The 24,477-nt window shown below is 42.2% G+C and overlaps 1 protein-coding gene across 2 annotated transcripts; it reads right to left on the reverse strand.

Moving 5' to 3' along the window:
* Positions 1-651: 651 nt before the first annotated feature.
* Positions 652-19,714, reverse strand: LOC123127697 (ADP-ribosylation factor GTPase-activating protein AGD2). 2 transcript variants are annotated; one of them, XM_044547485.1, is made up of 20 exons: positions 19,509-19,714; positions 17,600-17,676; positions 16,394-16,494; positions 16,018-16,088; positions 14,976-15,038; positions 14,703-14,747; positions 14,388-14,453; positions 14,268-14,315; positions 14,084-14,179; positions 13,964-14,005; positions 13,637-13,852; positions 13,164-13,295; positions 12,313-12,522; positions 12,040-12,126; positions 10,821-11,072; positions 9,859-9,980; positions 8,273-8,363; positions 2,490-2,905; positions 1,450-1,554; positions 652-1,002 (listed from the first exon to the last, which is right to left on the reverse strand). In XM_044547485.1, the coding sequence occupies exons 1-20, from the start codon at positions 19,554-19,556 to the stop codon at positions 999-1,001; spliced, it is 2,292 nt and encodes a 763-aa protein (XP_044403420.1). In that variant the 5' UTR covers positions 19,557-19,714; the 3' UTR covers positions 652-998. The 2 variants fall into 2 exon arrangements, with proteins under 2 accessions (XP_044403420.1, XP_044403421.1); XM_044547486.1 differs by lacking the exon at positions 652-1,002 and having other exon boundaries at positions 1,446-1,554.
* Positions 19,715-24,477: the final 4,763 nt, after the last annotated feature.

The raw sequence follows: 24,477 nt of genomic DNA on the forward strand, positions 1-24,477 counted from the left end.
CAGAGAATCAGATTCGACGGTAACCAGGGAGTAGCCCAACTGTTCAACAAGGACCAACCCTTTTAACAGAGCCATTGCCTCCGCTGAAGCTGGACTCAACACATTGGCAATTCCCTCACCCCCTCCAGCCACAGCTTCTCCCCTATCATTGCGGACAACAGCACCCATTGCACCCGAACCATTGTCAAAGAAGCCATGATAACGAGGATGTTTGTGACCTTTGAAGGATCTGTTTACCAAGTACAGGCACGGTCCGTCAGTGTTCTACTCACTGCAAGACTGTCGTACAAAACCGCCACTCTTCCATACAGTGGCTTCTACGTGCTAGATGAGCAGCTCAGATTAGTTTAGTTAGAAATTAGAACCTTATTTTGTACTCCCTCTGTACAAATATAAGATGTTCTAACTTTTTTGTGAATTAGATGCATATAGACATATTTTAAGTGTGTTTGTCCACTCGTGTATGTAGACTATATTGAAATATCCAAGACATCTTATATTTGTGAACAGAGGGAGAATCTTCTTAGTGGATTTTGTATAGCTAACTTGTGGTGTGAGGCGACAGCGGAACTGCTTAGGTAAGATCATTACGGAGAGGTAGAACCATGATTTTACGCTAGTGCAACTTTTTAACCTTGTGATGCCATTAAGAACAGTAGCGAACAACTGATCACTAAGATTCAGAATACCAAATACAATTGCAAATCAGCACGATGCCGCAAGATAAAACAGGCTTACATTGCCCAAATGTATATATAGTATAGTATGATATGCTTCACAAAAGGGAAATCATACAAACTACTAGCCTATAGTTGTAATACAAAGGAGCGACGCAGTGCAAAGGTCAGATACAATAATCTCCAGTAAGTGTTTTGTCTTGTCTTCCGATGTAAAAGTGTAGAAGATGCTAAAACAGGTGGCACGACGCCTCCTTCAGATACAGACGAGCTTTGCTTGCTACGGCTACAGCGGCACAACCTAGGAGTATTGTTCCACAATCACCTGCACACGTACTTTATTCAAATCCACATGTTTTCCAACCAAGTTGATCACAGTAACTCAATTAGTGGTTCAGTTGATGTAGAAAAATAGCAGATCATTGAGCCCATGGAAGTTGCATGCCATCAATCCTAGCTAATTTCCCATAGAGCACGCTTTTATTAAACAAATATTTATTATGAGCAAACTAGAGGACTAAAATTAATTGCTCGTTTTTTGCCGAATACGGAGAACCCGCTCAGATTAATTTCATAGAGAAATGTTGGTTCAGCGTTTAATCGCTGATGTTTGATCCCATCTTTCCTGAAACATGCACTTTTTACTTCCTAGAGATCATCAAAATATAGAAACTTGGAGAGTTCAGATTGAAGTTCCGGAAACAGTAAAACACCCAAATGGTGTGAGTACTTCTGTAAAAAAATGGCTTTTGAGCCCTACTATCGGTCCTACCTCACAAATAATATGAACAAGTCTTCATCTGTTATTGCTCCAAGCTCCATTCTTCTCTCCAAAGCAGTCAGGCCCCCGCCATCTTTAATTGTTGTTCTTGCACCCCTGTGAAAAAGGGAGCCCAATTAAAACAAAATTACTGAAACAAAATGGACTCAGAATTTATCATTTTCATGGTCTCCAAAGGCAAATGAGAGGATGTTGACAGGACATCATAGTAATAATAAGAAAAAACAAAATAGAATGTGTTCTGCATACTGCTTCCACAATTTGTACTAGTCTGTTGAAATTTATCATATGTGATCTGGAACAGACACCAATTAAAACCACACAAGCAAGTGAAACCACTATACACATCACTGTCGCCTGATCTACTGGAGGCAGAGCGCTATGGTGGCCACTATATTGATGTGATTGACCATATTGTTGACTGGAGATGGCATATGAAGTCTTTCAACTAAAATGATAAAAACTTTCATGGTTGCTTTTTTACAGTGATCGGTGAACCTGGACACAGGATGATAGAAACTTCAATGATTCCAAGTATTCCCTCTGTAAACTAATACAAGACGTTTTAGATCACTATTTTAGTGATCTAAAATGTCTTATACTCCCTCCGTCCCAAAGTAAGTGTCCCAACTTTGTACTAAAGTTGAGACAGTTATTTTGGGACAAAGGGAGTACTAGTTTACGGAGGTAGTATCTTACAAGACACCAGTCACATTTGTTTTAAATATTTGTTAAAATGAAAAAATCTAGCAAACACGTTCTCAAAATCCCCAAAAGAAGTATCATATCTGCGTCTAAATTTCTCAATGCCTAGTTATTATGGTGAATGAAATGAAAAAGACAACCAATCTTTTTTGAGAGAGAAAAGTACGGTCTTCTTGTAAAGAAATCAGTGTACTTCAATGCTGAAACATTATGTATTCAAGTGGAAACATGGAGCTCTTGGCATGAGCAATCATTACATGTCCAAGCACTGAAAATATATTGGAATATAATTAACAGATGACTATACAGCAGGAATGCAACCTTACCTCTTCAGTAGATGCTTGGTAAGGGCATCATTACTCTTTTGGACACAATGGTGCAATGGTGTCCGTCCATGGAAATCCCGCTTATTAATATCCGCGCCCATAAGTAGCAGAAGCTCCACTAGTACAGGATGACCATGTTGACATGCCAAGTGCAATAAGGAGCAGCCTTGCAGACAACCTTCCGGTCTCCCGGAATCCTCTATTTTCTCACAAGAGGCTGGATCAAATAATTTCCTGTCTGTTACTGGTAGAACATGATTAACGTCGTTGTTCAACTCATCGTATGTCATGTTAGGGCTTGCATCAGCCAACACAAGAATGCGATACACTGCTCTCACATCATTTGTCCTTATAGCTTCCAGTATACCAATGGTAATTTGATTGGCGTCTTTGGCAATAAGAAGTTTGTCCACGTACTGCACAGATCATTTATGAGAAAGAATTATGGAATAACGTACAGAAGTTGATCGGTAGAATAGTGAAAACTGCTGGAGGAACAGCAGTATAGTCAATATCATAATTCATACATGAAGCTAAATATTATTAATCCCCAAAAGTCCAAAGTATCTGCAGGGAAATGACAGCATTACTTCATTGGATACAGACTCAACATGAAAGCTTGAAGTTTCTAGTCAGCCATTACATTAATTGTGATGTAATTTGTCGATTTCAACTCAAATATTATAGTCAAACAGCCATTTTGTGGATACTAATTCCAGAAATCTTATGCTAGCACATCAGGCTGCCAGGCTCCTCTAACAATATATTGGATGATTGGCTCACTAAAGCCCAGAAGTTTTACAAACTAAAATAACCGACACTACAGCAGAATAACCACTAGTACAATGTTCATAAACACAGAAAGATTGCCTTTTGGAAACTTCAATCAGCAAATGCCCGACTCGCCATATATTAGCTACTGAGTGTTAGAGTTATATTTATGGTGGCCTTTGGCCTTTTGCATTCTGGCCTTTGGCCTCCTGATAATACCAAGTTGCATATTTCCCTAACATGGTATTAGAGCTCTAGGTATTTTTTCGCACGCGCAACTCGTGCTTCTGATCCATCTCACGCTCGCTGTTGCTCTCGGCGTCGCTCATCCTTCCCTGTGATCCGTCTCGATCCAGTTGCCACTCCCGATCTGCCCCGATTCCTTCTGATCTTGGCTGCTGGACTACTCCCTTCGATCGGCTGCTCCTCTCCCGTGAAGACTTGCTGCGGCCGCGTCATGATTTGGCCGTCCGTCCTGCAGATCTTCGCCCAACCGCCAGATTCCGTGCGCCAGCCGCCGGATCCTGCTAGCCAGCCGCCGGATCCCTGTTTCCCTGCTGACCCACGCGCGCTCCTCTGTGCCGCCCACCCCGTTGCACCGGCCGCCGTGCTGATCTGCCGCTGCTAACTCCGCCGTTGGCGGCCCAACTTCCCGATCTCCTCAACCTGCAGCTGCCCTTCCGGCCGTGCCCGATCTCTGCCCGCTGCCTTGTTCGCTGGCCGCGCCCGACCTCTGCCCTGCTCCGCCCGCTGCATCGTGCGAGTGGACGTGCGGCCTCTGCCCTGCTCTGCCTGCTGCATCGTACGCGTGATCGTGCGTTCTTTTTTGAGCCTGCTTGTGCTGCTCTGTTCGGCTGGGCTCAGTTCACGTGGGCTGAGCTGCTTGGTCTAATTGCCTTCTCCCACAAAATAAAAAAATATGTCGTTGCCATCCGGTGTTCCCTATGTTGATCCCGTCTCGCACACGCGCCGTCTCCCAGTCCTTGGTGCTCGTCCACATGTGACGTTGTCCCCTCCGGCTTTTTCAGCAAGGTGTGGTGGGCTCTCTACGTCGACTCCTCCCATGGCTTCCGCGCGCGGCGGTGACCGCTCTACATCGACTCCTCCCGCGGCTTCCGCGCGTGGCGGTGACCACTCTATGTTAACTCTTCCAGCGGCTTCCACGCGCGGGGGTGATCGCTCTACGCGGACACCTCCCGCGGCTTCCGCGCGCGGCGGTGATCGCTCTACACCGACTCCTCCCGCGGATTCCACACGCAGCGGTGATCGCTCTATGTCGACTCCCCCAGTGGCTTCCACATGTGGCTCTATGTCGACTTGCTACTCTCGGTCGACTCTACACGCCACTTCCACGGGTGGTGGCGACTGCTCACCATCAGCAGGTGTTTCTACCTCGACCTCCTCTGTTGTGTCCTTATCTGCGCGTGAGATTGCGCAGCTGCGACGCCTGCTTGCTGCTTGGGATTCTTCACCGACAGGTTCTGCAGTTCCCATGACCAACTCTTCTGGCATTGAGAAACCACCTTCTACTTATTCATGTTCTTACGGCTGATGGCACTCCCCTCCCTGTAGCTAGTCGATGCACTCTTAGCACTTCTTCATTTCATGTTCCCTCTGTCGCTCATGTTCCTCGACTTACCATGCAGCTCATATCTAGAGGTCAGATTGTTGACTCTAGTTGTAGGGTCACTCTCGACTTTGATCCGTGTTCTGTACAGGATCGTCGCACAGGCGCTCTGCTTGGTGCTGGCCCTCAACGCCCTGATGGTCTCTGGGAGCTTGATTGGCTTCGTCTTCCCTCCACTGCCACCGGCGCCAGTGTCGCAGCCCCTGTTGCTGCATCTACTAGTTCTTTTCAACAGTGGCATCATCGTCTTGGCCATCTGTGTGGTTCTCGTCTCTCGTCTTTGGTTCATCGCGGTGTTCTGGGGTCTGTCTCCGGTAACGCTTTGTTGGATTATCTGGGTTGTAGGCTCGGTAAGCAGATTCAGCTACCCTATCCTCACAGTGAGTCGGTGTCCAAGCGCCCTTTTGATCTCATTAACTCCGATGTTTGGGGTCCGGCTCCCTTCGCTTCGAAAGGGGGTCATCGCTACTATATTATCTTTATAAATGATTTTTCTTGGTACACTTGGATTTATTTCATGTCATCTCGTAGTGAGGTCTTATCTATATACAAAAAATTTGCTGCCATGGTTCATACACAGCTTTTCGCTCCTATTCATGTTTTTCGCGCAGATTCAGCTCGTGAGTATATCTCCCATGCACTGCGAGATTTCCTTGCTGAGCAGGGTACTCTTACTCAGTTCTCTTTCCCTGGTGCTCATACTCAAAATGGTGTGGCTGAGCGCAAGCATCGTCACCTTCTTGAGACGGTGCGTGCAATGATGATCGCCGCCTCTTCCGCCTCACTTCTGGGCTGAGGCTATTACCACTTCCACCTATCTCATCCATATTCAGCCATCTGCTGCTCTACATGGTGGTATTCCTCTCGAGCGTCTTTCTGGTCGTTCTCCTGATTATTCGGCGCTTCATTTGTTTGGTTGGGTTTGCTATGCTTTGCTTGCCCCTCGTGAACGCACCAAACTGACCGCTCGGTCTATTGAGTGTGTCTTTCTTGGATATAGTGATGAGCATAAGGGCTATCGGTGTTGGGATCCTATCGGTCGTCGAATGCTTATTTCCTGGGATGTGGCCTTTGATGAGTCTCGTCCATGGTTTTTGAGTCGCTGATTAGTCGCTGTATAGTCGCCGACTAATCGCCAAGTCGTTTTCCAAAAATCAGGACGACTCGCGACTATACAGCGACTTTCGTCGACTATACGCCGAGCCGCAGGGCTCGCGGCAACTCGCCAAGTCGCGACTCAAAAACCTTGGTCTCGTCCCTTCTACCCGCGTCCATCCTCTCCTACCTTTTCCACGGAGGACATCTCTTTTCTTACTCCTCGCCCATTATTCCTACTCCTCGTCCCGCTGTTGCAGATCGGACGCCATCCTCTTCTATGGGTTCTTCTTCGCCCTCCTCGCATGACTCTCCACCTTCATCATCGACACCTTTCACTTCTCCACCTTCATCACTGATACCTTCCACTTCTCCACCTTCATCACCGATACATTCCCCGTCTCCACCTCCAGTGGTTCCACCTCTTCCCTCCTTTCCTTTTCATTATACTCGTCGTCCACGTGTTGTGGGTGAGTCTATTTCTGGTGCGTCTTCCTCCTCTCAGTCGACTTATGGTCTTCGCTCTTGGCCTTGTCCCCCCCCCCCCTAACCGATATTCTCCTTCTCACTATGGTCTTTCGACCGTCCTTGAGCCGACTTCTTATCGAGATGTTGTCGTTCATCCTGAATGGCAGCTTGCGATGGCAGAGGAGATTGCCGCCCTTGAGCGCACTGGCACGTGGGATCTGGTTTCTCTTCCTCCCCGTGTTCGTCCCATCACTTGTAAGTGGGTCTATAAGATTAAGACTCGCTCTGATGGTTCTCTTTAGCGTTATAAAGCTCATCTTGTGGCTCGTGGTTTTCAGCAGGAGCATGGTCGTGATTACGATTAGATTTTTGCTTCTGTGACCCATATGACCACTGTTCGCACACTTCTCGCCGTGGCCTCTGTTCGCCATTGGTCTGTCTCAGCTTGATGTGAAGAATGCCTTTCTAAATGGTGAGTTGCGTGAGGAAGTTTATATGCAACCACCACCTGGGTATTCAGTTCTTGATGGCATGGTTTGTCGTCTTCGTCGCTCTCTCTATGGCCTTAAGCAAGCCCCCCTGCTTGGTTTGAGCGCTTCGCCTCTGTGGTGACTGCCGCTGGTTTTTCGCCCAGTGTTCATGATCCAGCGTTGTTTGTCCACCCTTCTCCTCGTGGTAGGACTCTTCTTCTATATGTTGATGACATGATCATCACTGGTGATGACTCTGAGTACATTGCCTTTGTCAAGGCACGTCTTAGTGAGCAGTTTCGTATGTCGGATCTTGGTCCTTTTTGCTACTTTCTTGGGATTGAGGTTTCTTCTACCTCTGATGGCTTCTTTATTTCCCAAGAAAAGTATATCCAAGATCTTCTCACTCATGCGGCTCTTAGTGATGAGCGCACCGCTGATACTCCTATGGAGCTCAATGTTCACCTTCGTGCTTCTGATGGTGAGCCCTTGTCTGATCTGACACGTTATCGTCATCTTGTTGGGAGTCTTGTCTATCTCGCTGTCACTCGTCCGGATATCTCCTATCCTGCCCATAGAATAGTCAGTTTGTTTCTGCTCCCACTTTGGTTCACTATAGTCATCTTCTTTGTGTTCTACGATATCTTCGTGGCACGATCTCTCATCGTCTCTTCTTTCCCAGTTCTAGCTCGCTACAGCTCCAAGCCTATTCGGATGCTACATGGGCTAGTGATCCCTCGGATCGCCGTTCACTATCTGCTTACTATGTTTTTCTTGGTGGTTCTCTCATTGCCTGGAAGACAAAGAAACAGACTACAGTTTTCCGTTTGAGTGCAGAGGCTGAGTTGCGAGCTATGGCTTGACGGCAGAGGTGACTTGGTTACGATGGTCGCTTGAGGATTTTGGTGTTTCTGTTACTACACCTACTACCCTCTTGTCAGACAGTACAGGTGCTATCAGTATTGCGCAGGATCCTGTGAAGCATGAGCTTACCAAGCATTATTGGGGTTGATGCTTTCTTTGTGCGCGCTGTTGTTCAGGATCATTATTGCTCTTCAGTATGTGCCTTCCGAATTGCAGTTGGCGGACTTATTCACGAAGGCCCAGAATAGAGTGCAACATGGTTTTTACCTCTCCAAACTCAGTGTTGTGGATCCACCATGAGTTTGAGGGGGGGTGTTAAGAGTTATATTTATGGTGGCCTTTGGCCTTTTGCATTCTGGCCTTTGGCCTCCCACTTGTACATGTATATATGATGGCTTTAGCCTCCTGATAATACCAAGTTGCATATTTTCCTAACACTGAGAACGTGCTACTAGGCTTAGTCGCACAGACAGCACAGAAGAGCTTACCTTTGATTGTATGAACCTTTCCTTTATTGAGAATGCATCAGTAGGTTTAGGCTTTTCCATGAACAGGATAGCGCTATTTGACTCATCCATTCTGCATGGAATTAAATAATATTACACAATAAGTCACTGTCGAGAAATTAATTAGATAGGAGACAAGAGCAAAGTTTGCCCCGTATGTGGTAGTCCATTTGAAATCTCTAAAAAGACAAATATTTAGGAACGGAGGGAGTACTAAATACTCGTAGTGTCATTATGGAAGTTAATTGCGCTGCTACGGGAGTTAATTGCTCATGCATTGCTAAGAAGCTTATTTTTAAGGCCCCTCTTCAAGCCTCTTTACTTGCTTGGCTAGACTCCCTTCAATAAGTGTGGCCATTTTGGGCTTGTAATCTAGTGTACATATGGGCTAATTGCTCATGTAACCCTGTTAATATGTCTCCCTTTATTTATAAAAAATATACATAGGAGTTACTCTACTGTTTTACTGTAGAAAACGTTTTATTTTTACTGCATGAATTGTTTAAACGGTTGTATCATCATAGTACCTAGTCTTTTGCAATTGAAAAATATATCAAAATATACATAAATGTTATCAACCATGATACATCTGTGTACTATATATAATGTATAATAATTGTGGCAATTAAGTTCTTGGCAACGTAAGGTAGTCTCTGAGGGTGAAGACCGCCACCAACTCCGATCTTTATAAGAGTATAAATATATGGTCAATGCGGTATCAAATTGAAAGATTATCTTCTGGCTACTTGGTAGAAGATAAGAATAATAAAGTCAATAAGACTAGACTCAAACCCACAGATGAGGACCCGAAGTAATATCATTGCCCTAGTAAATAAGTATTATTAGCATTAGCATTTACAAAGTAGAAAGCACCTTCGCTTCCACTATCCCCATCTTATCCCTCCTCCACACACACACCCAGATCTGGTTGGTGGCCACACCACGCCTGCTTCGCAAAGCACCAGCATCTCTGGAACTCTACCCCACTGTTGGCCTCGATCAACAAGAACACAACTGATCCCTCAAATCAATGGCTTTTCGCTCACCCAATGAGAGGGAGATGGCATATCAGAGTGTGTAGTGGAGTATTGACGGAGTATCAGCAAGTATCTTTTCTTTGCCAAAAGAAAACTATTCCTATAACTATGTTTTCGAAAAGAATTATTCCAATACTTCTCTATACATATCAGGGTGTATCAGTACTGGATACGTATCAGGAAGCTGACACTGCGACTCCCCAAGATATCAGGGTAACCTAGCTAATTCATTGAGCACCCTGTCACATAATGAATTTCAGTACACACTGAAAATTGATTGGAAATTCAATCCTAAGTTCACTCTATAAATAAACGAATTCCAGACTTCCAGAGAGCTCAAATAATTGTAAACGGTACATGTATAAGTACAAACAATCTGTACAGGTACACATGATCCGTTTAGCCCAAATTTGTTAACAGTCATCTCCCACAGCTTATCGATGTTTAGAAGAGGGAGTAGCTAGGACGAGAAATGTTTAAAACTTGAGTAGAAGAACTAGTTAACACGATACGTATATTGCTTGAACATACCCTTGATCTTCTTTTGGAAGCAAAGCTTCCCAAATGGAATTATTGTAATCATTTCCAAGTGCACGAAACAAATCAATAATTACTGGCTCCCATATTTTCACATCCAATCTCAAGGATCGAACCTACATCAAATAAGAACATCAGCTGCACTGTTGAAATAGTGACCTTGATATGGTATAATGTCTAAATCAAAAGACTATTAAAACCCTATATATCACAAGCCCGCAAAATATCATATACAGCAAAGATTGGCGTATTCACATAGTTATGAACATCTTATACTCATTAACAAATACTCCCTCTGTTCCACATTACTTGAAGTTCTAGTTTTGTCCTAAGTCAAACTATATTAAGTTTGACCGAGTATACAGAAATATATGCTAATATCTACAATATATAATATACATGGTATGAAAACATATTCCTAAGTCGGAGTTGGACTAAGTGGTAAGTACAATTCATTATTACGTCAGTACCAGCAAAGGGAAATATAATAGCTACATGTATTACAACAAGGTATGTGAACCTTTTCTGGCAAAGACATGGCAGTTTCAGAATTCGAAATTGGACTGCAACTGCGGGAAGGTAATGTCGATTGAGAAGACAGATCAATCGAGGAAAAAAGGACAGATCTTCTGGTGAACCAAAAGAATCTAGATCCTTCAGTTCATAAAGATACTTTGACAGGATACCAAGTACTAACATTGCAGAAAAAGGCAGCCCATAGTTCGCATTGAGTTCTGTCAACCATCTTCAATAGTGATCGGCGGCAGTGGACAGTATTACGCTGCTATTTTACAGCTTTACGCTAGTGCTATCACTAAGTTAATAACTCCAATCATTTCAAGTACAAAATCTTTCTGGGGATGACAGGGCCAACCCAATGTATACTGATCAAGTTGTAACGTAAATAAGGTGCCAAAAAAAGTAAATGTGCTAAAAATAAAGATTGGATATTGCACCTTTGAAATATGGACTCCAAGATTCCTGTGAGCCCCTGAGCACTCGATGCAAATAAGAATACCCAAGTTTAGAGATGCCCAATCAGGATCTGGAGAACGACATTCTGCACAACTGTCGTTTCCAGGGATATTCCTGAGATGGTTTATTGCATCACTGTGTGCTTCTGAACTTTTGCTCTCTTCAAGAGATGCAGCAGAATCAAGAGAACTTGCAGAACCATGACTTTCTGCTGCTAGATTCCCATATGGCGGCTGAAATAAGATGAAATCAGGATAAAATCAGTATAGTACTAACTTGAAGATAGCGAACTACATAAAACCACTACACTTGGGACAGCCTTCAAACATAACCACCACTTTTGGAACCAGGAGCCGATGCGATGCCAGCAATGCATGGGAACCCCACAGATGGCTAAAATGAGACCAGGAGTCGATGTGATGTCAGTCATGCACAGGAGCAAGGCTACAACTGTTGAATCACTAAACTGAAAGAGAGAGATTGTGTATGGGAATCGTCCTAATACACACCAGAGAAGGAGATCATGGTGTGGATGCCACGGTCAGAGTTTGGAACGAGAAGGCAAATTCCAACGATGGAGACAGGCTTCAAATTTGGCTGATGTCACTTCCTCTTGGTTTTGTGGTGGAGCTCCTGTGTTATGTGGAGTGGCTCAGCATGGCCGGAATGCCAGTGATGATGGCGCTCACTCAAGAGAGGGCAGAGGCTCAGAAGCGGGATGGAGAAGAGGCTGGGAAGAAGATGAGAGCTAACAAGTTGGCCCCACATCCACCTCAACATAGCGTTTTCGTAAGCTAAGCCACGTCAGCTCTTACATGCAGGCCCAGCATGCCGGATTTGCTCTCGAAACCACTGAACCCGATCATCAGTGTAAGTTTTCACTTCCTGCCCCAGAAGTAGTGCTTTTAGCAAATTTTCCCAAAAGTGGTGGTTATGTTTGAAGGCTGCCCCACATGTGGTGGTTTTATGTAATATATACTCACTTGAAGAGGAACTGTTTTTCGCATGTATGCAATTGCACTAAAATGGAGCCAATCTTAAGGCAGGTCAAGCACTAGTAAAATGATTATGAAAAGCAAATGCTGCAATAAGATATCTGAAGTTTGCTACCAAACAGTTAAGCAGGTTTTTTAGATAGATTTTGATACAGCTAACCAAGTGTTTCTGTAGAATGCAACAAAAGAGAAGACCGGAGCAAACCTGATGCGAAAATGGTGAATTCAGCAGTGATGCAATAACTCCTGTTATTTTTTCGATCCAGTCCTTTTGGTCAGCCTCTGTCTCCGCCTGCCATCAACAAAGCGAAAATTGGATCTCAGGAAACATATGGCATCACTTCTCGAAAAATGAATATCATAAGTTCATAACAATGTGTTTTTCTTCTGACATCTCAAAACACTGTTTTTCTTCAAACCCTAAAATTTGTGCTATATACAGAACGCTCAACGTTTAAGGGGTAACAGTTACAATTACCTGTAAAGTGTATGCCTTCATGGGAGTGATTACTCTGAAGCAAAATCTTAAATCATTTTCTTCAGCATCCATCTTAATTGTTGAAGTTCTGAGATTAATTGTACGACATGAAAGAGAATCATCCCCCTGAGATGAAGCTTTTGGATTTAAGAATCTGAAGCGACTAAATACACCAGTCGGTTCAGCAGTTTGCTGTGATGCCACTCCTTGCTTCCAAAGAACAAAACAAGGTAAGTATACAATAAATAACAAATAACAGCTGCTTATGGTGAATTATATAACACATTTACGGCATAACTTCTCAAACGCCGCACTTAAACAATCTATCATATCCCCACTCTAATCACCAATTGCGCAGAAACTTTGTAGAGCACAAATTACACTGTAGTGACATAGCCCTTAGAAAATTAATCCACTTTTTTTTAGCCAAAAGACAGTGGGGAAGATCCCCGCTGTAACTCATTTTTAAAATTAATCCACTTGATGGGGAAAATGTGCATCAGTCTGATACCTTCCACACAGAGAATGATTAATCACCAACCTTCCACACAGAGAATGATTAATCACCAAACATAAACAATACTAGATCATATTCTAATTGAAAGAGGAAAATGGCACAGTAAGTAAGAGTCATAAAAACCATGATCAAGGATTAGATACTAGAAAACATAATGTTTATCACAAATATAGCTGATTTACAACGAAAAAATCAATTATAACTATGAATAAGACGAAACATATATTTCTACAAAACATAAGTTTACCAACTCACGCAAGCAAAAGGTGAGAGCTCAGGATACTTAGTGTGCCAAGTTTTAAATAGACAGCCATGATCAAATTGCTAACCATACCGATTGTTTATTTCCCTTGTTCCCGTAGTAGTACAGAGTCCCATGGCTGTCAAGAACAAAATACCTCCTCTTCCATTCTCCTCGTAGATTTTCAGAACGCTTAAAGAGATAACCTTGTTTAATTATTTCAACCTGGTAAAAGAAAAATATTCAGGAAAAGCAACAGACTCCAGAAAATAATTACGAATGGAAAATATAATGAACATGTAGCTGATTTAATTATAATAAGAGGATAAAAGAAGAGTAGAGTACTAGATTTTGAGCCAAACAGTCATTATGTGGGGAACAGGTGCCTAAACAAATCAAGCACCAGTAGAAAAAAAAAAGTTCATCGGCACTAGGCATGTGTATTATCTCTGGGCTAAATGTTCTCTCCAAACCATTATGTGGGGAAGCAATGCAGCATCCATATAATTTCTAGTATTTTAGCCTATTATTTATGATTCTTTACTCGACAATGGATAATTAACTACCTGGCCATTGGCAGTTGACTGCATTAAGGCTTCAATCTTTTTATAGGATTGAAGACCAACAACATGTATGCCATCACCACTCGTAGATGTGTTTACATTACTAGCCATTCTCAAGTTTGCTATTTCTTCTTGAGTTCTGAACTCTTGAATTCTCTTTGCAAGTTTATCTTGCTCATTCATAGCCATTTCTTTTGATTGCTGCGCATATGTTAGAACCTGCATTAAGACATTGCAGTTAGCAAATTCATCGATAAGTTATGGTCAACGCATTCCTGGTTATCATAATTATCAGTTAAAACCAATATGCCAAAGGAGTGATTATTAAACCTGGTGAATGAACGGTTCCATTTGGCTCAGTAGCTCGAATCCCTAGAACAAAGAAAAAAAAATCAAGGTCTCAACCAACAATACAACAAAGATCGCTTAAACTGTCGAGAGTATCCATGCCTGCTTAAAATATCTTAGATGGGCATCCATCACCGCGCTTATTGATTCCAAGAACTCGTACTTCTTCTTTGCTTCAATGTTTGCAAGGGCATGAACCTGAATTCCTTACATTGCAGGAGAATCATTGGCATGGTTACATAATATACATAACAATGCTATATGAAGAAAAAATGGTGATACATACTAAGTTAAAGCGGGATCTCTCGAAAGCTGACTTGCCATTGTGTAGATCCTGTAAAACGGGATTAGGAAGGTAGCGTGCACACTAAATTACATCCACTACGGAAAAGTTGTCACAGTTTACCTCCTCAAGTCCGGTCACTACTTCTGCTCTAGTCCCTTTCCGCACTGACACAAATTTTTCACGGGCCTGAGAAGCAAGATAGCAATAGGAAGAAATATTAAAAAATATATTCAAACCACATGGTATTCAGAAAAAGGTCAGATAATTCATTTATTCATGGTGCACCACAGGGCAACATGAAGAAATAAACAACAAAAATAGATAATGACATACTCCCTCCGATCTGAATTAATGGACGCATCCTCTATACAACATTGTATAGAGGTTGCGTCAATTAATTCGGATCGGAGGTATTAGTAGAAGTTAAGACATTACCTGATCATAGCTCATTGTAGCCCTATCCAAACGCTGTCGACAATCCTATATATTGGGCCAAATGTTAGCGCAATAGTAACAAACCAATGTGTTAAAATTCTCCACATCGAAATCAAGACAGTAGGCCAAGTGTAGTTAAGAGAACATCAATTATAAGTGTGGAATTAATTTTAAGACCATCTCAGTTTACTTAATTAAGTTTGAGCCCAACAAGCATAAAACTTGTTAAGACATGTGTGTGTGGGGGGGGGGGGGGGGGGGGGGGGGGGTCACCTTTGCATCATGCAGATCCTCGTTAATGAATTGCGTCAAACGTTCACTAAGCATATGCTCGACCTGTTTGAAGGGACAGACTGATTAGAATGTTATAGTCACTTGTAATGATATTTTACTAGGAAAAAAGAACAGAGCGCCATACATCATGACCAAATGAAATGTAACAACTTTCCAGGAATCCATACATAAAGATTTTGTGATACGCAAATGAAGACCTCGTTACATAACACATAAATATCCTCTTTCAACACATGATTCAGGTTCTGGATATATGCTGGTGCAGTCAAGCTAAGTAAATCAAAATGTTTTCCTTTCTTAACAGTTTTTTCCAGCTCAAAGACCACTTTGGCATTTCCTTCCAATCAGTTCTGTTCCTTGCAATATAAATAAGGATGTACAAGCCTTCACAAATTGGGGTATGCATGGCTCATAATTGCATTTTTGTGGTTTTGCAAATTCCCACCTTTATGTTAAAAGTGTAACATTTGACCACCTCTACTTTCAATCTGCCCCACATGTAGTGAAACTTACCACTAATCCAATTTGTAGGTGGTAAAATATACTGAGTATGCTACAGTCTAAACATTGAAGCTACAGTTGTCAAATTGCCATGGTTCCAAACTGCAGGTTTGAATCTGAAAACAGAAGAAGGAAAGCACAGGTACTGCTGATGCAAATGCTATAAATTGAAATGGTACAGATCATGCCATTACTCGCAAGGGATAAATTCAAGGCGTGCAACCTCAAAACTCAAAGGACAGTCCCAGTTCTAGAAGCTCCCACACCAGGTGGGGTCTGGGGATGGATTATACGAGGCAAGCCTTACCCCTGCACAGTGCAATGCAGAGAGGCTGCGTCGAACCCAGGACCTCTTGGCACACTACTGCGCCAGGCCTGTCCTTCAAACTCAAAACTTAGCAATGTTCAAAAAGAAAACTCAAAACTTAGCAAGAAAGATATTATTTTCTACTAAATTATTCTCACAGGTGAAGTAAACTACCAAGAAAGGTTGAGGCCAATGGTACATGATAGGTAGTACCTGGGAACGAAGGAGCTCCTTGTACGTTCCAAGCTCCCTAAAAGCAGTAGTGAACTTGGACATTACAGGCCCTGCAACATAATAAGGAATTTGAAAGTTCAGGTTTCTCCCAAATTTAAACGGCTACATGGAATCATATTTTACTGAAGAAACTTGTATAATCTAGTTCCAGTAAGATGGCATGGTGCAAATCATGTCGACTGTTGCAAAGAACTGTGGTCTATTAAGTAAATGTGGGAACATGAAGAACCAAGATTTAACAAAAATTACGGGGCACAAGATATTCAAATGAGAAGGATAATGGCTTCAGTAAGTATAGATGAGAAACCAGGACAAAAGTAAGCAAAAGAAACATCAGAGATTTTTGTGAAATAACCTCCAATGGCAACGCTAACAGGGTCATCTCGACCAGCACCAAAAGCTTCTAGGGCGTCAGCAAATAATAGATCTCCTGCATATCCTTCATCAAGAGATCCCCTGAAACTAAGGATATTAGCCAAACTATAACAAGCTTGAACATCAACCATAAGGTTTATTATTGTTTTAGTCCATAAAATTACAAAAGTACATAGTTACATGCAATATAATAGTAAAAATGGTTAGAAGCAGTAAGGAAAGGAGCATGTAAAATTATCCTTCACAGGCATCCATAGAATATATGCTATAGACATCCAAATTAATATTGGACCATAACACAATAATACAGGACCAAATTAATAATTTGCTTTCATCTAAAAACGTTTACAACTAGCTTTAGCATTCCAGTGAGGTTGTATGCCTTACGGAGGATTCATATGTTATGGATGCAGGGACTGGTTTAAGAATTAAGTACAGATAGGATATTATAGGGTTAGAAAAGAGATGACTTCAATTAAAAATTTACAGATGCATATAAGCTTTCTTGGGAGATGGAGTTTGAGTCTTAAGGATCTAGTCAGCCATCATATATATAAAGGACTAGCGTATGACCTTTTGGGGCATGCAATGAAACAGTCTCGAAAGGTTACTTGCTAGCCCTTTATATATAAGAAGACTAATATGATCCATGAAACTCTAACTCTGTCTCTAATTTCCTAACAAAGCACCTCTCTATCTTTATATTCCTAACTGAATGTATCGCCTTCCTATTTTTATTTTCTTCTTTCCTAATATAATCCCTGCCTTGATTGTGTATGCCGGCCGTAGGGCCTTGATCCACGCACATAACATGGTTTGTTATGTGAACCTTGGTTAACATTAGGATTAATATCATGCAGAGGTGGCATGGCTTCAACATTGAACGAAATAACTCGTTTTGTGGTTCCTTTTACAGGGAGTAGTGATTTCAATAGTTTCTCTATTACACAACATAAATCAGCACCACATCTAATCTAAGGCCACAGAAACTAAATATTTACTTGCCTTCAAATAGACTTAGGTAGTGAAAAGAGTTAATGTATTACATGAAATAAATAATATATGAGAAACCCATATAGTACTATGTATCTATAGCATCCGCAACGATGTGCATGCTGCCAGGTTGCTTTACGTTTCCACAACAAATCTTTACAGCTAAGGAACAGGAGTTAGGAGAAAAATATACATGAATTTTTTGCATCCTTTATGAAGGTTTGAACACCGCTGTTTCAGTTCATCGGTAAGTTGTTCCAAAGAATTGACCTGTGGATCAATTGAAATAAGTCAGAAACAACTTAAATGCATGTATAAGTTCAATTACAGTTTAAACTGGAAAGAAAGGTCTGTTGGCCAAAAAAGAGAGAGAAGTTGAAGGGAAATTTCATGCTCCATCTTGTGAAATTATTGAGACCAGTGTCCAAACAGTCATGTGTCAAGATCACTACTATTTCAGCGAAATGATCATTATGCCCGAATACCAGCCATCTAGAGAATAATCTTTGGATTTCTTTCATTGCTAAATTACAACAGAATTCAATCTTGAGTAAGGTTAGTCACGGAATACATATAAAATCCAAAAAACTGCAACCGAGGATCTTCTCATTTACAGATGAAGCCTATATGTCAGTTCAATATGTCAAAATTTCAATTTGCCATGCTGGTCCAACAAGGTGTTCCAATAATTCACAGAGCACCAATGTCGCTGCAAGGGCACAGTGCACATTTTTCCCTCCTCCTTTACCCCAAGGCTCATTTTGGAGCCCCTGGGACGAAGGGGGTTGACGTGGAACAGATGGTAATTTCGTGTGGGCAGGCAGCTAGTCCCTGTATGAGTTAGCAGCCATGTCAATGCCTATTTGTCCCACCACGTCAATATGCGCCATTGATGACCCAATTTTATGTGTAACAGGACTAGTGTATTATACTGAAAGTATGGGATCAAAATGGGGCCTAGGCCATACATGACAAGGACCAAATACTGCCTACACAAACTGAAAACTGTAATGAGCACCAAACGACTTTTTGCGGTTTTAAACGATTAAATGACACCAAAACAGCATACACTATATTATAAGACGACTGTGCTTTGTATTGTTGCAAAAGTAAGTGAGTTGCGCATTATTGTCTTATAGTGGTATTTTTATGCCTTTAGGTGCAGTGGCTTTTTGTTTATCAAATAGTAGTAGTTATATAGTGCACATTTTATCAACATTTCCAATGTAACTTTTAAGCAACAGAATAACATTTACTCTTTATAAAACAGTAACAGTGCTATATTTTGGATATGCTCAAATAATTTACTTGTTTTAGCACTAACAGCAAATAACATAATTTAAAAGGTGAAATAAATCATTGTAATTAAAAAGGTGGCTCAATAACATTTCAGACGCATAATTGCAAATCAACAAGAGGCATTGGCGACAAAACTAGCAAATTTCACGGACTGAATGGCCGGATTCAGAATTTGGCCAGCAAGCTTCCCAATTCACTGAATCCACAAGTGACAAGTTCGTCCTTACGTGGTCTAACCATTGTGTTCCAAGTGTGCGGCAAGCAGCAAAAATGATCTAAACACAAGAAGGCACCACTGCAACCGGAAAAGCCTCAGCCGTCAGCCCTCCAACTAATCACTATCTGGCACCAAAAAAGCCAAAAGGTAACAGGAATGCAGAGACCTACCCGGTAAGCAGACACAATGTGAGCCACTCATGCGGCCAGATTAGCACCAACCTACTCGATTCGCCCAATACAATCCAACACGGAATTTTATCGAGAAAAACTCCAACCACTCAAAGAGCTCTCGCATTTCCAATCAAAACCGACCGACAACCAGGAAAGCACACGATCAAGTCGAGATCTCGCGACACAAAACGGTGCCGAATCCCCAAATTCGCCTCGGCTCTGTCATTACAACCATCAAAACCCTAAATACAGCTCAAAACCCACCATGCGCCTGATGCGAGCCCGCCAAGAACGCCAAGCAAAAACGCAGAACAAACCGGAGATCTCTTCAATCCACGGGATCCCAAATATGCTAACCCGGAGGGACCCCGATGATCGTGTACGCCTCGCGGGCAGGGAGAGAAGGGAAGCACCTGCTTGCGGAACATGGGGGAGTCCTCGAGCTTGGTGAAGGCCGCCATGTCTGTCCTCGAGTGGGGGCGAGGCTGCTCTCTGGAAGCTCCGGGAGATCTGGGCGTGGGCGGGAGGTGGAAGAGGAGTGCGGTCGGGCAGTTGCTGTCTCTCTGTCGCGTGGAGCTGTTCTCTTTCGTGGGTCGGTGAAGGAGGCCACTCAGGGCTCCGTCCGTTCCGTCGCCACCGGGTTTGCATGCGTTCGGCTGATTTTTGGGCCTAACTAGCAACTGGTTGATGGGCTTTCAGGTTGGTTAGTGGGCTGGGCCGAATTTGTTGGTAGTGCATCAGATTAGAATGCTCGCCGAGCCTTCGGGCGAAATCACTAATTAAGGAGTACTTGTTGCAAAAAACACTCCACTTCTCCAGATCACGACAAGTGGCGCATATGCAAGGCGCCACTTGTCGCAACCTGATAGTTTTCTTTTTTTCATAGATATATTTATTCAAAATGTTTTATCTTTTAAACCGTGCGTCCAAATCTCAAACCGTTTTCATCATTGGATTTCTCGCGTCGAGATCTTCAAAACTAGATCCCATGTTCATAGATTTTGATGAACTTTTTTTTCATGAAGACAAACGAACGAAAAAACTAGGCGAAAAAACCGAACCAGAAGCATGGTTTTTTTTCCTTTTCGAAAGAGGCATGCACGTGCCTCTCGCGAAATCACACCCGTGCCTCTCATGGAAGCAAAACTGTGACTCTCGTGGAAGGAAAAAAAATAGAAAACGTGTTTTTTTTCGTTTTCAAGAGACACAGCCGTGACTCTTGCGAAAGCACATCCGTGCCTCTCGCAGAAGCAAAACTGTGACTCGCGAAAAAAACAGAAAACGCGTATTTTTTCCCTTTCTGAGAGGCACGGCCATGACTCTTGCGAAAGCACAACCGTGGCTCTCATGGAAGCAGAACCGTGACTCTCGCGAAAGGAAAAAAACATAAAATGTGTTTTTTTCCTTCTGAGAGGCACGGACGTGACTCTCGCGAAAGCAAAATCGTGACTCTCGCGGAAGCAAAAACGTGACTCTCGCGAAAAAAAATAGAAAACGCATTTTTTTCATTTTCGAAAGGCACGGCCGTGACTCTCGCTAAAGCACAACCGTGTCTCTCGCGAAAGAAAAAAAAAGAAAACGCATATTTTTCGCGCAAAAAAATTGATCGAAATGCTAAGGAAGACCGGGAGAAAACCAAAATGTCAAAAAAAAACAAAAAAAGTTTAAAAAGCCGAAAACGCGTGCGAAAAAAAACAAAAATCGAAGGGAGCGTCTAGACCACGACACGTGGCGAATGACTGTGAACGCGCCAAATGGCGCTGATCGTTGCGAGACTCCCGAAGGAGCGCTCGTTAACTAGCTGCTTCCGCCTTCGGGACCCGCAAAGGATATATCACGACGACTATTTGTCGGGAGTAAAGCTATCTACAGCCAGATCCTACATGAGATCAACATTCATCGTCAGGAGTTTGAAGAAGTTTGGATTATTCATGAATGCAGAATGTCCAATATGAAGGCTCATAATTTTGTAAAGTCGTTGTGTCTTTAGCTCATGGTCGATATAATTGGTCGCTGCAGCCGAATGACACTACAATTGTACCATATTATCATGCAATAAAGAGACCAAGATTTTCCTTAAAAAAGACTATTTGTCGGGAGCAACTAGTTGACGAGTGATTCATTAGAAACCTTGCAACGATCGCTTGCAGGTAGGCTGAAAGCACGCCACTTGGAGGCCACCGCAACGTGTCGCGCTCCGGGTTTTCTATCGGTCTTTCTTAGCTTTTGGACAAAAAATTGAGAAAAAAAAGTTCCACACGAAAAAACGTGTTCTTTTTGCATCCGCGAGAGGCACAGTTTTGCTTTCGCGAGAGACATGGTCGCGCCTCTCGAAAAGAAAAAAAAAGTGTTTTCTGGGTTTTTTTTCCGCGAGAGGCATGGCCGTGCCTCTCGAAAACGAAAAAAATGTGTTTTCTATTTTTTTCTTCCGCAAGAGGCACGGTTGTGCTTTGGAAAGAGGCACGGCCGTGCCATTCGGAAACGGAAAAAAACGCGTTTTTCATATTTTTTTTCTTTCCGCGAGATGCATGGTTTTGTTCGCGCGAGAGGCACGGTTGTGCTCGGAAACGAAAAAATGTGTTTTTTCCCTTCCGCAAGAGGCACGATTTTGCTCGCGCAAAAGGCACGGTCTTGCGAAAAGGGGGAAAAGCATGTTCCCGGTTTGGTTTTTTTGTCTTGTTTTTTGTCCGGTTTTTTTGAGAAAAAAAATATTTCTCAAAACCTATCAACATTGAATCAAGTTGAAGATATCGACGCGGGAAATCCAACGGTGAAAACAGTTCGAGATTTGAACGCACGATTTAAGCGATAAAAACGCTTTGAATAAATGGATCTATGAAAAAAAGCTCTCATATTGCAAGAAATGATGCACATACAGCGCGCCACATATCGCAACCTAGGAAGGTGAGAGTGATCTTTACAAGGAGTACTCCTCAATTAGTAATTTCGCTATTTGTCGCATTAAGCAAGCCCGATGAATTTTCGCGCGTAGAGCGGGAACAGTATAGGATCGGTCCATACAATGCGCAGATACTCCAAAAAAGGGGAAGCAAGAAGAAATGAGGGCTTTGAGGGATCGAACCATGGTCTATCGGATGCCGACCAGCGCTACTAACCTAGTTGGGTGCCTCCTTCTTTAGGCGAACCGACGTGTTTTTTTTATTATTTTTCTGGGTTTTTTTTTTCATTTTTATTGGTTTTCTTCCTTCCTTATCCGGTTTTCACCGGTTTTATTGTTTTTCCTTTGTTTTTCTCCATTTTTTTCTTTGATTTCTTTTTTCTTCTCCATTTTTTTGTCTGGTTTTCTATTTTCTTATTCATTTTTTTCCTTTGTTTCTTCTTATTTTTGTTTTCGTTTTCACTCTACATTTTCGTACATGTCAAAAACATTTTTTGTAACAAGTGATCAACATTTTTTGTGTACAATTTCAGCATTCTCTGACCGTTGTTTCAACATTTTAAAAACTTGTTCAACATTTTCATAGTTATTCAAAAAAATACTTGATCAACATTTTTAATACCTATTAAAAAACAAATACTTTCTCAACATTTTTCATATACTTGTTCAATATTTTTAATACCTATTCAATATTTTTTAAATATTTGTTCAACATTTTGATACTTATTCAATATTTACAAATACTTGTTCAGCATTTTTCAAATTCTTATTCAACATTTTAAAATATATGTTCAACTTTTTTTAATACCTATTCAACATTTTTCAAATACTTGTTCAAGATTTTTAATACTTACTCAATATTTTTCAAATTCTTGTTCAACATTTTTCATATTCTTGTTCGACATTTTTTAATACTTATTCAACATTTTTTCAAATGTGTTTTTGAAGAGTGTTTTCGTAATATATATATTTACAATATTTTAAAATTGTTGACGCTCAAAAATGGCATGATCGCAAAGAGTAACTTGAGGCTATAATGAGATGATGTCAAATTCATGATTGCATGTCATCATTGGATGACTCTCTTCAAGCCGATGGGAGTAAATATATAGATGGTCCAAAACGGAGCTCGAATGCAAAAGTTATGACAATCTTAGAGATATTCGTATTGACACCAGATTATAAAATGGCATGAAACCTAACCAAGATGGCCTCTGATGGAAAAAGTTACAACTGCAAAGTTCTTCGTCTCGTCGAAACGGACGATTTTGATATAAAAATCGTCCTCATCCAAGATCGTATGCAAAAGTTATAGACAAAACAATGGGCTGCAACAGTATTTGGCCGGATCATCTGGGCCGGGATCCGGACCATCCGGCCTTCGGCCGGATGAATGACCCAAACATCCGGGTAAATCAACGGAACCATAAATTTCGGGCCCCGTGAAGCCAGATCATCCGGATGGCACCCAGATTATCCGGGTAAAGCCCGAATAATCCGGACATGAATCCGGACATCCGGATAAGTTTTTCTGCTCCAGACTTTAGAAAACGACCTGAAACACCCTCAAGATGGCCTCAGACCGAAACGTGTTCAACATGAAAGTTGTGCGCCTCGTCAAGGAGGTTGGTTTGGATATAAAAAAGTCCAAATCCAAGGTCGTATGTGGATTCTAGAGGCAAAACAGTAAGCTGTTGTCAAAAAACTGTGCTAGGCCGGATCATCCGGACCTAGAGCCGGACATCCGGGCCGGAAGTCGTGAGAAGTCCAAATTTGGCTAGATTTTGATGATTTGGACGACAAGGCAAGTCATTTTCTTGTACGGGAAGTCCATCCGCCTCTTATATAGACGAGAGGTGACGGTCGATTGAACAACAACACAAAATCGCAAAACACATCTATTGTTTACCCTAATTTTACATCCCTCCTTTGTTATTTCTTTCTCGTTCTTCGTTCGTTCTTCGTGTTGAAGGGCAGCGATCCTCGAGGCTCTAGGGGCGTGTGAACCAACCTAGGGCAGCCCATAGCCGCCGCGCGTCCAGACGGGGTCCCTCCCGGGCGCGTGGGGTTTCGGGTCCTGAAAAGCACCCGCCGGATTGCCTGCGTACCGCGCTTCCAGACGGGCTCCTTCGACATGAGCTGCGGTGCATCACCCTCGGCGTTGGAGGTACACGGTGACGTGTTCGTGTGCAAACACACTTTTTGGCGACTCCGTTGGGGACGAAGCTTTGAACGGTCTCCAGTCCGTTCTTGCTACGAAGAGATCGTCATCTAGGGTTTGCAATCTACAAAGGTAATATGAATACCCAATTCACATATGTAGATGCAAATAATGCATATATTGTTGCTAGATCATCTAATGAGCATAATGTATCGGCTAGCCCTAGCTTTATCAATCATGGGTCTAATTATGTGCAAGGGCCGATGCAACAAAATCTCCATGATTGTACTTCATATAATTTTAGCAACATGCAACATATGTA

The sequence above is a fragment of the Triticum aestivum genome, chromosome 6A, assembly GCF_018294505.1.
Source record: "Triticum aestivum cultivar Chinese Spring chromosome 6A, IWGSC CS RefSeq v2.1, whole genome shotgun sequence".
Taxonomy (NCBI): domain Eukaryota; kingdom Viridiplantae; phylum Streptophyta; class Magnoliopsida; order Poales; family Poaceae; genus Triticum; species Triticum aestivum.